The 16,191-nt window shown below is 45.3% G+C and overlaps 1 protein-coding gene across 1 annotated transcript in view; it reads right to left on the reverse strand.

Annotated features, from left to right (window-relative positions):
- The window catches only part of LOC121544942 (ryanodine receptor 3), a 217,922-nt gene that overhangs the window by 24,340 nt on the left and 177,391 nt on the right, over positions 1 to 16,191 (reverse strand). The window contains exons 49-73 of the mRNA XM_045209137.1: positions 15,958 to 16,048; positions 13,459 to 13,599; positions 12,728 to 12,891; positions 12,382 to 12,460; positions 12,011 to 12,100; positions 11,706 to 11,852; positions 9,919 to 9,981; positions 9,730 to 9,805; positions 9,497 to 9,620; positions 9,226 to 9,341; positions 9,042 to 9,109; positions 8,817 to 8,938; positions 8,567 to 8,616; positions 8,414 to 8,474; positions 7,315 to 7,553; positions 7,114 to 7,195; positions 6,889 to 7,019; positions 6,434 to 6,775; positions 5,946 to 6,186; positions 4,225 to 4,312; positions 4,009 to 4,101; positions 863 to 1,033; positions 690 to 749; positions 448 to 582; positions 93 to 205 (exon numbers count right to left, since the gene is read on the reverse strand). Coding sequence (XP_045065072.1) covers positions 93 to 205; positions 448 to 582; positions 690 to 749; positions 863 to 1,033; positions 4,009 to 4,101; positions 4,225 to 4,312; positions 5,946 to 6,186; positions 6,434 to 6,775; positions 6,889 to 7,019; positions 7,114 to 7,195; positions 7,315 to 7,553; positions 8,414 to 8,474; positions 8,567 to 8,616; positions 8,817 to 8,938; positions 9,042 to 9,109; positions 9,226 to 9,341; positions 9,497 to 9,620; positions 9,730 to 9,805; positions 9,919 to 9,981; positions 11,706 to 11,852; positions 12,011 to 12,100; positions 12,382 to 12,460; positions 12,728 to 12,891; positions 13,459 to 13,599; positions 15,958 to 16,048 — 3,087 coding nt within the window. The remainder of the gene's footprint in view (positions 1 to 92; positions 206 to 447; positions 583 to 689; positions 750 to 862; positions 1,034 to 4,008; positions 4,102 to 4,224; positions 4,313 to 5,945; positions 6,187 to 6,433; positions 6,776 to 6,888; positions 7,020 to 7,113; positions 7,196 to 7,314; positions 7,554 to 8,413; positions 8,475 to 8,566; positions 8,617 to 8,816; positions 8,939 to 9,041; positions 9,110 to 9,225; positions 9,342 to 9,496; positions 9,621 to 9,729; positions 9,806 to 9,918; positions 9,982 to 11,705; positions 11,853 to 12,010; positions 12,101 to 12,381; positions 12,461 to 12,727; positions 12,892 to 13,458; positions 13,600 to 15,957; positions 16,049 to 16,191) is intronic.

Below are 16,191 nucleotides of genomic sequence, written 5' to 3' on the forward strand. Positions count from 1 at the left end.
GGGTATTCTATTCAAATATTTGACTATTCTATTGTAATATTTGTGTTTGTAAAGGAATGTGAGTATACAAAATGTAGATGGTTGTGTGATACCTGGGAAGGTTGTAGAGAGGAGCCATGCGGAAGCAGGCCACCACCGCACGCTTTCTCTGCTTGGACAGCAGCTTCTGCCAAACACACTTCTTAGACCTCAATGGCTGCTCCACCTACAATGAATAAATGAAGACAAAATAGGTAAGTTGTAATATAACATATGAAATAGGGTGCATGGTTTGGATCACAAATGTGAGTATATCATGTTGAGTAAAGATTAGAGCAGGACATAAAGCATCCAGGATATAGGACACATCTTAAGGATCTAGAATTTGGAGATATGGGGCACAGATATAGAATGTAGAAAACTGGATGTAGGCAGTAAGGGTGATGCGTGGTGCAGCCAGCCACTGACCTGCTCCAGGTGGAAGACTGCAGCTGAGATGCTCTGGACTCTGAACACTGTCCTCTCAGGGTCTGGAGGCCCCTCGTTCTTCACCATCACATCCTTATACAGGTTCAGCTGCCACCTCACTGCAGGGTCCTCTGACTGGGGGTGGGTTAGCACAGTGTAGGAGTTAGAAAACATCAATGATTTTTGATAGAGTTGCTGTTCTAGTTTTATGGATGACAATAATGCCATAATATACAGCTCACCTTCTCTTGAAGGTGCAAATTTTGCCGCACATGTTCCTTCACTTCATCATCTGTGTCTTTCTGTTGAGCAAAACAAGAAAACAATTAGATACACCGTCATCAGGTACTGTGTAGCCAGTGACACCTGATCCTCAATCAGTATGGGTCCGTGTGGGCTAGGCAGGCCCTCTCACCAGGAGGTAGCGTGTCTTGGCCAGGGAGATTAGCTCCTGGTCCCCGGGGGTGCACATGTTGAGTCCGATGGGCAGCATCTTCTTCAGGGCAGCCACGATCAGGGAGGTCTGGATGGAGTAGAACTCTCCTCGCTTCCTCTTATGCTTCCTCTCCTGGTCCTGACCCCCTGACTGATACCAGGATGGAATGACACATTCATAACTTCACCTGGCACTCAATGAAAAAATACCTGGGTTATGTCTCAAATGGCACCCTATTTTCTATATAGTTCACTACTTTTGTGTGCAAGTAGTGCACTATATAGGGAATAGGGTGCCATTTGGTAATATATCAGATGGGCCATACCATTTTTTATATAGAGCCAATGCAGTCACAATTGCTACCTTGATCTAACTGTGCTGTACTTCACTGGAGCTTATTTCACAGTGGGAGCACAGCACACTGCACACCGAACACTGAATTAAACCTATGGGTAGCAGAGGGAACTAAGGCATCTTTTCATCGCTAGCAAAATCTGCAGAGGCTGAAAATCTTTGCCCATGAAGCATTTAAAATGTAGCTATAGCCTGAAAGCAGCATTCGCCCACAGTTTGCCTCTACCCATACAGTGAGGTATTATAGAAAAAGGACTGCACTGAGAAAGGCAAATGGAAGAATCTGGCACACAGGAGACACTCATATTCAACTCAGCAAGAGAGAAAGAAACACCATTAACTGTATGGATGCACACACACACACCTTCAACCAGTGCAGGAGCTGAGTGACTAATAGAGACAGCCAGTGGGAGGCAGGAGCCACTACACACCAGCGCAGGATATCCATCACCCAGAAACACCAGTGACGTGATCATGTTATTTGTCATGGGCGTGTTCACTTTCAATAACAGAGTTGGGACGTGGCGGCCCATAAGGGAATGAGAAACGCTCGTTATGATGTCAGGCAGGACAGATGAAGGAGGGGCGATAAGCGTTAATGATTGGCTGGTATAATGTGTTAACAGCAAGGCAGGGCAGACTATTGTGGTCCCTTGTGGCACAGTTGGTAGAGCATGGCGCTTGCAACGCCAGGGTTGTGGGCTTGATTCCCACGGGGGACCAGCAGGAAAAGTATGAAAATATATGCAGTCACTACTGTAAATCGCTCTGCTAAATTACTAAAATGTGTTGGCTGCTGCTCTTTCCAGTGAATGGAGTGTAAAAGCAGACAGGATAAAAAAAAACTATCAACAAATCTATTCCCTGTCCCTGAGGTTGTGTTGTTTGGCCACGGGGGATATGAGTGTTAGGGTTGCTGGAGCAGGGAGAGAGAAAGGGCTGCCTCTGCAGAATGGAGCCCAGTAACAAGGCTCAGCTGGAATGTGCTGACAGATAGAAGCAGGAGGTTGGACTGAGGTTAGCTGGGTTAGGATGTGAACATACAGTGGGGAAAAAAAGTATTTAGTAAGCCACCAATTGTGCAAGTTCTCCCACTTAAAAAGATGAGAGAGGCCTGTCATTTTCATCATAGGTACACGTCAACTATGACAGACAAAATGAGAAGAAAAAAAATCAGAAAATCACATTGTAGGATTTTTAATGAATTTATTTGCAAATTATGATGGAAAATAAGTATTTGGTCAATAACAAAAGTTTCTCAATACTTTGTTATATACCCTTTGTTGGCAATGACACAGGTCAAACGTTTTCTGTAAGTCTTCACAAGGTTTTCACACTGTTGCTGGTATTTTGGCCCATTCCTCCATGCAGATCTCCTCTAGAGCAGTGATGTTTTGGGGCTGTCGCTGGGCAACACAGACTTTCAACTCCCTCCAAAGATGTTCTATGGGGTTGAGATCTGGAGACTGGCTAGGCCACTCCAGGACCTTGAAATGCTTCTTACGAAGCCACTCCGTTGCCCGGGCGGTGTGTTTGGGATCATTGTCATGCTGAAAGACCCAGCCACGTTTCATCTTCAATGCCCTTGCTGATGGAAGGAGGTTTTCACTCAAAATCTCATGATACATGGCTCCATTCATTCTTTCCTTTACACGGATCAGTCGTCCTGGTCCCTTTGCAGAAAAACAGCCCAAAAGCATGATGTTTCCACCCCCATGCTTCACAGTAGGTATGGTGTTCTTTGGATGCAACTCAGCATTCTTTGTCCTCCAAACACGATGAGTTGAGTTTTTACCAAAAAGTTATATTTTGGTTTCAGCTGACCATATGACATTCTCCCAATCCTCTTCTGGATCATCCAAATGCACTCTAGCAAACTTCAGACGGGCCTGGACATGTACTGGCTTAAGCAGGGGGACACGTCTGGCACTGCAGGATTTGAGTCCCTGGTGGTGTAGTGTGTTACTGATGGTAGGCTTTGTTACTTTGGTCCCAGCTCTCTGCAGGTCATTCACTAGGTCCCCCCGTGTGGTTCTGGGATTTTTGCTCACCGTTCTTGTGATCATTTTGACCCCACGGGGTGAGATCTTGCGTGGAGCCCCAGATCGAGGGAGATTATCAGTGGTCTTGTATGTCTTCCATTTCCTAATAATTGCTCCCACAGTTGATTTCTTCAAACCAAGCTGCTTACCTATTGCAGATTCAGTCTTCCCAGCCTGGTGCAGGTCTACAATTTTGTTTCTGGTGTCCTTTGACAGCTCTTTGGTCTTGGCCATAGTGGAGTTTGGAGTGTGACTGTTTGAGGTTGTGGACAGGTGTCTTTTATACTGATAACAAGTTCAAACAGGTGCCATTAATACAGGTAACGAGTGGAGGACAGAGGAGCCTCTTAAAGAAGAGGTTACAGGTCTGTGAGAGCCAGAAATCTTGCTTGTTTTGTAGGTGACCAAATACTTATTTTCCACCATAATTTGCAAATAAATTCATTAAAAATCATACAATGTGATTTTCTGGAAAAACAATCTGTTTACTCAATCTGTCTGTCATAGTTGATGTGTACCTATGATGAAAATTACAGGCCTCTCTCATCTTTTTAAGTGGGAGAACTTGCACAATTAGTGGCTGACTAAATACTTTTTTTCCCCACTGTACATGACCACAGGGGGTGCAGACTGCTCCAAGACCTAGTATAGAGTAGAGCTCTCCAGCAGTGGAAATAAGGAGAATATGCTGTACTATTTTGAAAGCAGCCACATATTAATAAGCCCTACCTTTGACATCTTCGTCTTGCTATCACCAGTCAGGAAAGACAGGTTGTTGATTTCATTCTGAACCACAAAGTTCTGCTCTTCCCTTTTGAAGTTCTGAGGATAGAACAATACCAATGTACATGATGTAGACACCTTCTGCTTGGTTCATTTCTCAATCTAAATGTCCTATCTATTGTAATTGTTAGTTTGTCCATTGTTGATAAGGAGAAATCGTACATGTGATTTGCACCAGAGGATGAAGATCTCAGCCACCATTCTGAAGAGTTCATTGGAGTCAGCGTCTGGTTCTTTCAGCCACCTGGACCTGCAGGAGAAAGGAGAGAGAAGGGATTATTATGTATTATATATAATATACACTCACCGGCCAGTTTATTAGGTACAGCCATCTAGTACCAGGTCAGACCCCCCTTTGCCTCCAGAACAGCCTGAATTCTTCAGGCATGGATTCTACAAGTCGGAAACGTTCCACAGGGATGTTGGTCCATGCTGAGGCGATGGCATCAGGCAGGATGTACCGTTGTAACCAGGCAGGATGGGTCCATGGACTCATGCTGCCTACGCCAAATCCTGACTCTGCCATCATCATGACGCAACAGGAACCGGGATTCGTTGGACCAGGTGATGTTTTTCCACTCCTCAATTGTCTAGTGTTGGTGATCGCACGCCCACTGGAGCCTCTTCTTGTTTTTAGCTGATAGGAGTGGAACTTGGTGTGGTCGTCTGCTGCAATAGCTCATCCGTGACAAGGATCGACGAGTTGTGTCATTCTGCACACCACTGCACCGTTATTTGTGTGCGTTATTTGTGTGTTTGTGGCCGGCCTGTTAGCTTGTACGATTCCCAGGAACAAATAACTTTCTTCTGAAACTCGTCAGTCTATTCTTGTTCTGAGAAATGAAGGCTATTCCATGCGAGAAATTGCCAAGAAACTGAAGATCTCAACGCTGTGTACTACTCCCTTTACAGAACAGTGCAAACTGGCTCTAACCAGAATAGAAAGAGGAGTGAGAGGCCCCGGTGCACAACTGAGCAAAAAAGGACAAATACATGAGTGTCTAGTTTGAGAAACAGGCGCCTCACAGGTCCTCAACTGGCAGGTTCATTAAATAGTACCCGAAAAACACCAGTCTCAACGTCAACAGTGAAGAGGCGACTTCGGGATGCTGACCTTCTAGGCAGAGTTGCAAAGAAAAAGCAATATCTCAGACTGCCCATCTTAAAATTTTATTTTTATTGTCCCGTCTGAGATATGGCTAGATCTTCAGTTTCTTGGCAATTTCTCGCATGGAATAGCCTTCATTTCTCAGAACAAGAATAGACTGACGAGTTTCAGAAGAAAGTTATTTGTTTCTGGCCATTTTGAGCCTGTAATTGAACCCACAATTGCTGATGCTCCAGATACTCAACTAGTCTCAAGAAGGCCAGTTTTATTGCTTCTTTAATCAGCACAACAGTTTTCAGCTGTGCTAACATAATTGCAAAAGGGTTTTCTAATGATTAATTAGCCTTTTAAAATGATAAACTTGGATTAGCAAACAACGTGCCATTGGAACACAGGACTGATGGTTGCTGATAATGGGCCTCTGTACGCCTATGTAGATATTCCATTAAAAATCAGCCGTTTCCAGCTACAATAGCCATTTACAACATTAACAATGTCTACACTGTATTTCTGATCAATTTGATGTTATTTTAATGGACCAAAAAAATTATTTTCTTTCTAAAACAAGGAAATGTCTAAGTGACCCCAAACTTTTGAACGGTAGTGTATATATATAATATGTTATGAGAGATGAACAAACATTATATCAATATAATATCCTCTGCTCCACAGCCTTGCCCCCAAACCAGAGTAGTCTTGTATTACAATAGGTCCTACGGTACTGATGAACCACAACCACATCCTCCCATTTCACTCCACTGTTCAGCGGGCTCACCTGTTGTTGTCTACGTAATGGATGAGCATCGGGTAGAAGGCGTAGAGGTCTCTGCAGAGCACGGCAAACTCATCCAGGATGAGGAGCTCAGCCTCCTGGGTGTCTCCCTTACTGTCAGCCTTCAGTAGCTCCTCCTCCATCACCACCTTCACTGTCTTCTTCTTCAGCTTCTCCAGCGTAGGCAGGAAATGACTCTTCAACAGAACAGCCCTGGCCTTACTGATGATGGGCTGGGCGTACACTGCACACACAGAAGTCATAGTGAGACACACATTGTTAGTCGTTATTATAGAAAAAAAATAAAAAATAAAAAAAAGCACTCGTGCTAGGAATGCAAAAGACAATCTTGTCAGTCTAAGGTTCATCTGATCAGTACTGTATACAAATATGGAAATAGTTTTTCCCTCAAAAGTAGTATATTTCCTAAAGCTTCAACCCACTGTGACAGACTACTGTACACTCCCGCACAGTAATGCAACCCAACTAACCTGCGATCCTCTTCATCCAGGAGGCCTCGTCGATGCCCAGGTTGCTGTTGAGGATCTTCAGGATGTTTCCTAGGATGAGGCTGAGGTGTTCTGAGGTGACGGTGGTGGAGAACACACTGCCCCCAAATCTGCCCCCGCTGTATGGAGACGCCTGGTTCTCTGGGCCCTTCTCCCACCAGTAGGACAGGTAGTTACACAGCATGGGCAGCACCACCTCGATGACGTGGGGCATCTCTGTGTAGCGCGCCCCAGACTCAGACATGTCGTTGATGTCCGTCATCAGGACGTCTAGACGAGGCATCTCCGGACACATCTCCTCCACCGCCTCTGGCATGCTTAGGACTACACAAACACAACACAACCACAAACACACCACAAACACAACACAAATTATAAGCAAACAACCATTTAATGCAGTATTATGGTATACAGCATCATAATAGTGTGTAACTCACTGGCGCGTTCGCGGGCGGTCTTGGTGTTGAACACAGAGCAGGGGTTGTGTTTGTTGAGCAGTGGCTCCAGGAAGGCAACAGGCATGGCACCTGCCAGGGTGGCCAGACACTCCCCCAGGGCCGGCAGCTGCCTGCAGGGGAGAGGAAGAGACAGACACACAAATCACAGCCATATACTATCTGTGATGTGATATCAGTCTCATAGCAATATGTAAATAATAGTACCTTTCAACATAGATGTTTTTTCCAGTCCCGAGCGCATAGAGGCTGGTCAGGATACGATAGCAGGACACTTGGACATCATCCACTGAAAACACAAAGTAGAAAGCGTGCTTACATTGATATGCACAGCATCAGTGACATGATTTAAAGCACACTCCACTCCTCCTATCTCCTATATCTGTAGGTCTGGCTGTGGTCACTCACAGAGCAGGTCCACTCCAAAGTGGTGCTGGGTGATATGTTCAAACAGGGCAGTGAGGATGGGTAGCAGGGCCACCGTGGTGTAGTTAATGTTCTGGGACACGCCCTTCATCTGTGAGCGGGAGTGGGTGAACTTCCCCAGCTTCAGGTTCTCAAGGGTCTTCTCCAGGTCCTCTGCTGCGTTCTCAAAGAACGTCCTTAACCCCGCCTTCACCAGCTCTGAGCCAGACTTCATCACCGTCCTGTAGGAGGAGAGGAGGGAAGGGGTTAATAGTGATGGAGGAGAATGTAGTCTGTCATTGTTGCTATTTTTGAACACAATAACCACACAATGTCCCCATGTAGGATATTAAAGTTATCGTATTTGAGAACAATCATTTCCATATGATAGAAGAGTTCCCAAAGGACAGCTTCATTTTTATAGAGAAGTGCCAGCTATACTACAGAGAGCTCCCAAGGGATTCTAGTATTATCATGTGACTGAGATATGAGCTCCCATCTGACCATGAATATTTATAGCGCATGATTATTCAAGGGAAGGTTGTCAGTGTAGGTATGTGCAGACATATTACCCCCCCTACATTAAGCAGATTAGATGAGTCAATATTTTGTAAAGTATATTGTGACTCGTAATGCTTTTTGATGCTGTGATGTGGGAGGTGAAAGACAAAGCCTATGGGCAAGTACAGTATAGTAACTACATCCTCAGTATCAACATCATGTTTAATGCATTGCTATTGTAACCTCATTTTTTAGAACTGTTGCCTCAAACAACACATCGTTTCTGAAGAACACTAGGAGCCCAGAGCTAGCTACAGTACATGCTGTCTATGCATGCTGAGTGTACTTGTATAAATGCCAGCGGGAGTCTTTTCTCTTAATGTCAATGATTCCAAGATGACATGAATAACAAAAACTGGTGAGTAGAAACATGGTGTCTAAGTAATGTAATGTTGTATAAGCTAGACATGAGGTGGCTTCTATTCCAATGACATGTACTGTAAAATTGCTACGTAACAGACCTCTTCCAAACCTTTGATTTAATTTCAAACTCTGTGGACGTATATTGTGACATAGGACTATAGGACTGAGCTCCACCCACCTGGTGTCCAGTGTGTGGGCCAGGATGTGGAGACAGCTCACCATGGTGGTGGAGTCACTCCCTACAGGGGAACACAGTACAGCGATTAGCACACATATCACACACTAAGTCATTCACAAAAGTAATACAAAAAGCAGAGAATCAGCTCCTTACCAAATAGGGAAATCCTGTGTCTGACAAGAGCTGCCAGTTTACAGAACAGGCTGGAAAAGAGAGAAAGAAAGAAAGATAGAAAGAAAGAAAGAAAGAAAAAAGAAAGAAAGAAAGCAGGGAGGTTAAAGGGTAAGAGGAGGAAAAGATGACTAGATGAAGGGAGTATTCAGAGAAGAGTAATAAGTAAGTAGCATACACAGGTAGTGAGAAAGTGTAACTCTGCAGGGTAGTGAGATGGTAGTGTACCGACCTGGTGACCATCTCCTTCTCCTTATTAGATGCATAGCCGCTGCTGCTCAGGTTCTTACTGGGAGAAGACAGGAAGTAGAGACAGTGGTTCTTGAAGTACTGGTCTATCAGAGGGAGGAGGACCTAAAGGCAAAGGGGAAAAAAACATTTAGGAGATGTGTGAGAATCTTTGTGCAATCTGTATTTAAATGTTCATTTGTTTCACACAGATTTGCAATATTCTCACTTTGGCGAAAAACTTTATTTCTTGTTCATGAGGTGACTTGTCTGTCTTACCACTGGTAGCTATGGCCTCTGAAATGACAAGGTCAAAGGTCAATAAAGAGAAGACTGAGGCAGCACTGTCCATAACAGAGAAAAGGTAGAGGAGCATTCAAAGACATGGATATGAATGTTAAGCAGGCTCTTACCAAGGTGGGCGATGAACTCCTGGGCTGAGTTCACATACTTGAGGAGCTTCTTGAGGAACTTGTAGGCAAACCTCTTCTCCATGGAGGAAGAGTCCTGCTCCATGTCCTTCAGACCTCTACAACACAGAGGGAAGGGACAGATGAAGTGTCATTCTGTCACTCCAACGTACATCAATGTCTTCAGTCTTGACTGAAGGTGTCTTTAGTCTTCACACCCACACCCACACATGCAAACACACAGACGCACACACTTACACACACACTCACTGACCTGGTGATAGCATAGCCGTTGATCTGTAGGAAGCGGAACAGGTCCTGGGCCTTCTCTTTGTCCCTGGCCTTCTCTTTGGCAGTCAGGGTGTCATAGGGCACCAGCAGAGGGTGAGTTGCCCCACCTGGAACCACAAACAACAACACTGAAACAAAGAGAACAAACAAATTTACTCTGACTACATTCCTCTGGCTCCTCCATCTCACAGGGAGTGAGGAGTATTATAGAACCACCTCTAATTCCAAGGTCGTTCTTTTTCTTCTTAGCCCAGATGTTGTGATAATTCTCAGCCACAACCTCCACCATGCCCTTGATCCAAAGAGCAAAGAGGACATCTGTTAATTAAATAACATACTCACAGCCTAGTCAGAAACAAAATAGTTATTTACAGCTACAAAATAACAGCTGTGAGGTTCACTCACCTGTAACTCTCTAGACAGAACCACATCGCTGGTGTCTATTGGGGTCGGGTTGAAACCGTTACCCTGCCAAAATACAACATGAAAAACGAGTTAGAAATCAAAACAAACATTGAACATATGACTCCGCAGTCCTGGTATATACAGTGAGGGAAAAAAATATTTGATCCCCTGCTGATTTTGTACATTTGCCCACTGACAAAGAAATGATCAGTCTATAATTTTAATGGTAGGTTTATTTGAACAGTGAGAGACAGAATAACAACAAAAGAATCCAGATATACGCATGTCAAAAATGTTATAATTTTTTTTTTGCATTTTAATGAGGGAAGTAAGTATTTGACCCCCTCTCAATCAGAAAGATTTCTGGCTCCCAGGTGTCTTTTATACAGGTAACGAGCTGAGATTAGGAGCACACTCTTAAAGGGAGTGCTCCTAATCTCAGTTTGTTACCTGTATAAAAGACACCTGTCCACAGAATCAATCAATCAATCAGATTCCAAACTCTCCACCATGGCCAAGACCAAAGAGCTCTCCAAGGATGTCAGGGACAAGATTGTAGACTTACACAAGGCTGGAATGGGCTACAAGACCATCGCCAAGCAGCTTGGTGAGAAGGTGACAACAGTTGGTGCGATTATTCGCAAATGGAAGAAACACAAAATAACTGTCAATCTCCCTCGGCCTGGGACTCCATGCAAGATCTCACCTCGTGGAGTTGCAATGATCATGAGAACGGTGAGGAATCAGCCCAGAACTACACGGGAGGATCTTGTCAATGATTTCGAGGCAGCTGGGACCATAATCACCAAGAAAACAATTGGTAACATACTACGCCATGAAGGACTGAAATTCTGCAGCGCCCGCAAGGTCCCCCTGCTCAAGAAAGCACATATACAGGGCCGTCTGAAGTTTGCCAATGAACATCTGAATGATTCAGAGGAGAAATGGGTGAAAGTGTTGTGGTCAGATGAGACCAAAATCGAGCTCTTTGGCATCAACTCAACTGGCCGTGTTTGGAGATGGAGGAATGCTGCCTTTGACCCCAAGAACACCACCCCCACCGTCAAAGATGGAGGTGGAAACATTATGCTTTGGGGGTGTTTTTCTGCTAAGGGGACAGGACAACTTCACCGCATCAAAGGGACGATGGACGGGGCCATGTACCGTAAAATCTTGGGTGAGAACCTCCTTCCCTCAGCCAGGGCATTGAAAATGGGTCGTGGATGGGTATTCCAGCATGACAATGACCCAAAACACACGGCCAAGGCAACAAAGGAGTGGCTCAAGAAGAAGCACATTAAGGTCCTGGAGTGGCCTAGCCAGTCTCCAGACCTTAATCCCATAGAAAATCTGTGGAGGGAGCTGAAGGTTCGAGTTACCAAACGTCAGGCTCGAAACCTTAATGACTTGGAGAAGATCTGCAAAGAGGAGTGGGACAAAATCCCTCCTGAGATGTGTGCAAACCTGGTGGCCAACTACAAGAAACGTCTGTCCTCTGTGATTGCCAACAAGGGTTTTGCCACCAAGTACTAAGTCATGTTTTGCAGAGGGGTCAAATACTTATTTCCCTCATTAAAATGCAAATCAATTTATAACATTTTTGACATGCGTTTTTCTGGATTTTTTTGTTGTTATTCTGTCTCTCACTGTTCAAATAAACCTACCATTAAAATTATAGACTGATCATGTCTTTGTCAGTGGGCAAACGTACAAAATCAGCAGGGGATCAAATACGTTTTTTCCCTCACTGTACAGCACTAGGAGGAGTGGGCTATCAAACTGAGTACCTGAGAGGAGGACTGGGAGATCTTGCGCATCTTCTCACTTTCCCGTAGGGACATGGTCTCTCCATCCTTGGTCCTGTCAATGTTCCAGCCCATAGCCAGCATGCTCTTCAGAGTCTCCCTTCCCGGCAACCTGTAGATCTCCTTCTCCTGAGGACCACAGGAGTCCACACAGCACACAAACACGGATACACACACCAAGAGTTAGCAAGAGATACAATCAGTTAGGAAGTCACTAGTGCTCACATTAGTGCATACTGTAGTTGAAATTCGAATCCTATGTTGTGTAATGCTGCAATGAACTATACCTTCTCTGTGAGGCCTTTGTAGGTCCTGAGCTGAGGGTGAGTCTTGGCCTTCTCATCTATACAGTCCCCGTATTTCCATCCCAACATCACCTGAAGTGCACAGACAAGTATGACCCTTCTACAGAGCTGATATTACATTTTACCAGCTAGTTCTTCAACCAAAATAAAAGCAAATAGGATAGAGAGTAAGCAACCCTGAAACCAGCCTCCTAGTATTTCTTCCAAGAGAGTACTGAAAAGGCTTTATAAAATACAGTGCAAAAACATTTTATTCTTAATCTTTATGCCCTGTAATAAAGAATGGATTCCAGGTGTCATTTTGCAGCATCGAATACACATTTCCCTGGCAGAGGAGCTCATCTTTGGCCTACCTTCTCTGCTGACCATTTGTCATGGGAATGCTCAGCATATTTGTTGGCAACATGTTCCAGTTTCTCTGGAAGAGATATGCTGTAAAGACAGAGTCAAACTTACTTACTGCAGGTATAAATCTAGAGCATCCAAAATAATGCATGCTGGAGTAAAGCATATGTAAATGCACAGTGATAAAGTATATAAAAGCACTGCGCATTACATCAAATAAATGGTGTGCATAGTTTCTACATGGCACCTATAACAAGCTATTCAATTACAAGTCAGAGTGGTATCACTTAATTTAAAGTGTCCTTAATTTGCTCTGACAGTCACCCCGTACTTTAGTCTCTGATTGCCACTCACTTAGCTGTGCTGATGGGTTTGGGGTCAAAGTTGCCCTGAGCGTCCACAGACACAGGCTTCTCCAGGGTGGTGCTGATGGTGGAGTCTATGTAGTCAGGCGGTAAGGCCCCAGATATGGCACTCAGACAGGGCATGGCCATCTTAAAGAGATCTGCATCGTACTTCTGCAGGGAGACAGTGTGTGATTACTGAACTATCAGAGAAACCTCCATTGAGGTCTCAATAAGGCTAATCTAGTGACTAGAGACTGCAGGAATGGCTAGGGGATAAGAGTGATGCTTAATGCAGAGTCGTCCCAGTTACAGAGAGCAGATCCAGAGATCGATGATGTTCTCAGCCTGGGCTCTCTCTCACCAGCTTCACTTTCATGTCCAGACATTTACATAAACTAGAGGACCATACAAGCTGAACCATCATTAATTGAATGTTCATATTCATATCTACTTTGATTCAGACAATTGAAATGCAAAACAAGGAAAGGAAAGGCAATGAGACACTCTTACAGAGAAAATTCAATAGGATACTAATGCTCAATGTCGAAAATGTGGTACAAGATTACTAAAGGTTATGACCTATTGGCCTGAACATGTATCCGCGTGGTTAGCACTTCCTGATCAAAGATCAGTGCAGTCCTGGTTTGATTGGCTCATTATCAGCCAACTAGGAGCCCTGTTTGGAGCCCTGACGTTCTCCTGCGTCTGGGTGCTGTGTTAGAGGTGACCTTGTCATACCCTCTGTGAGAGCGAATCCAAGACACCCCAGAATATCTTCTTTGTGAGGAGCAGCTCCTCATCTGAGGCCATGCCGTAGCTGCCCCAGCCTGACGGCAGACAGTAGTACTTCCAGCTCTGCTCATAGTGGTTGGTCAGGAGCTGTGGAGGACACACAGGACCAAGGGTCAGTCCATTAGACTTAGTGGGAGGATATACGTACACTCTGCTGTGAGCTACACTGTAAGACAGGCAAACAGACGCGTTAGTAACTGGTGTACTGAAAGACAGCTCCCTGGCACCGAGCCAAACATCTCAAGTAGGATCTCAAGCTGATGATACGTCATGCAAAATTAATTCTCACTAGCTCAGCATAAAAACAGACAAGAGCCATGTATTTGTTACTTCTAGGTTAGACTACTGCAATGCTCTATTTTCCGGCTACCCGGATAAAGCACTAAATAAACTTCAGTTAGTGCTAAATACGGCTGCTAGAATCCTGACTAGAACCAAGAAATTTGATCATATTACTCCAGTGCTAGCTTCCCTACACTGGCTTCCTGTTAAGGCAAGGGCTGATTTCAAGGTTTTACTGTTAACCTATAAAGCGTTACATGGGCTTGCTCCTACCTATCTTTCCGAGTTGGTCCTGCCGTACATACCAATACGTACGCTACGGTCACAAGACGCAGGCCTCCTAATTGTCCCTAGAATTTCTAAGCAAACAGCGGGAGGCAGGGCTTTCTCCTATAGATCTCCATTTTTATGGAACAGTCTGCCTACCCATGTGAGAGACGCAGACTCGGTCTCAACCTTTAAGTCTTTACTGAAGACTTATCTCTTCAGTAGGTCATATGATTGAGTGTAGTCTGGCCCAGGAGTGTGAAGGTGAACGGAAAGGCTCTGGAGCAACCAACAGCCCTTGCTGTCTCTGCCAGGCCGGTTCCCCTCTCCACTGGGGTTCTCTGCCTCTAGCCCTGTTGCAGGGGCTGAGTCACTGGCTTGCTGGTGCTCTTTCATGCCGTCCCTGGGAGGGGTGCGTCACTTGAGTGGGTTGAGTTACTGACGTGATCTTCCTGTCTGGGTTGGCGCCCCCCCTTGGTTTGTGCTGTGGTGGAGACCTCTGTGGGCTATACTCGGCCTTGTCTCAGGATTGTAAGTTGGTGGTTGAGGATATCCCTCTAGTGGTGCGGGGGCTGTGCTTTGGCAGAGTGGGTGGGGTTATATCCTTCCTGTTTGGCCCTGTCCGGGGTTTCTTCGGATGGGGCCACAGTGTCTCCGGACCGCTCCTGTCTCAGCCTCCAGTATTTATGCTGCAGTAGTTTATGTGTCGGGGGGCTGGGGTTAGTTGGTTATACCTGGAGTACTTCTCCTGTCTTATCCAGTGTCCTGTGTGAATTTAAGTATGCTCTCTCTAATTCTCTCGTTCTCTCTTTCTCTCTGAGAACCTGAGCCCTAGGACCATACGTCAGGACTACCGGGCATGATGACACCTTGCTGTCCCCAGTCCGCCTGGCCTTGCTGCTATTCCAGTTTCAACTGTTCTGCCTGCGGTTACGAAACCCCTACCTGTCCCAGACCTGCTGTTTTCAACTCCTAATGATCGGCTATGAAAAGCCAACTGAGAGACCTGAGCCCTAGGACCATACGTCGGGACTACCGGCCGTGGTGACTCCTTGCTGTCCCCAGTCCGCCTGGCCTTGCTGCTATTCCAGTTTCAACTGTTCTGCCTGCGGTTATGGAACCCCTACCTGTCCCAGACCTGCTGTTTTCAACTCTTAATGATCGGCTATGAAAAGCCAACTGAGATTTATTCCTGATTATTATTTGACCATGCTTGTCACTTATGAACATTTTTGAACATCTTGGCATGGTTCTGTTATAATCTTCACCCGGCACAGCCAGAAGAGGACTGGCCACCCCTCATAGCCTGGTTCCTCTCTAGGTTTCTTCCTAGGTTTTCGCCTTTCTAGGGAGTTTTTCCTAGCCACCGTGCTTCTACACCTGCATTACTAGCTGTTTGGGGTTTTAGGCTGGGTTTCTGTACAGCACTTCGAGATATTAGCTGATGTAAGAAGGGCTATATAAAATAAAATTGATTGATTGATGTGTGTGGAGGCAGAATCAACTGTGTTCAGTCTTCCACAGGCAGGCTGCTATTATTACTACAGTCTCTCTAGAGGGCAAACACTGACAGAGAGGAGCAGTGAAGTCAACACGGTTCAATTCAATTCTTCCAGGCTGCTCTCTGCTCTCCGATGCTCGGCTGTTGTATTAAAAACAGCACAACTGCCAACATCTGCTTAATAATGGGAACAACATCATTAATAGGAGAGAGATGCAGAGTGAGAGGCAGAGTGAGAGACAGGCTGTATGCTTGATAAACAGGATAGAGCGCTAATAACTTCAGGCAGGCCCTCGTACTCCTGAACCAGAGCCTGGTGAGGGCAAAGAGAGGGAGAGCAGCAGGAGGGAAGAGAAAGAGAAAGAGAGAAGGAGAGGGAAAGAGAGGAGACATACCCTGAGAGGCATCTTGCAGTACTCCGTCAGCAAGGGCACGTCAAAGACGAGGCGTCGCAGGAGCTGCTGCAGCATGGAGGGACGCAGGTACCTGCAGACAGAGGAGGGCCAGACCAGGGAGGGAACAGGTCAGAGAGACATCACCCAGAATAATACTCTATCTGTTTAGCTTAAGTGTTTCTATGGCCACACATTGAGCTTATTGTTTCCTAAAGGGGTGCTACTCTACATAGT

Source organism: Coregonus clupeaformis, chromosome 29, assembly GCF_020615455.1.
Source record: "Coregonus clupeaformis isolate EN_2021a chromosome 29, ASM2061545v1, whole genome shotgun sequence".
Classification (NCBI taxonomy): Eukaryota; Metazoa; Chordata; class Actinopteri; order Salmoniformes; family Salmonidae; genus Coregonus; species Coregonus clupeaformis.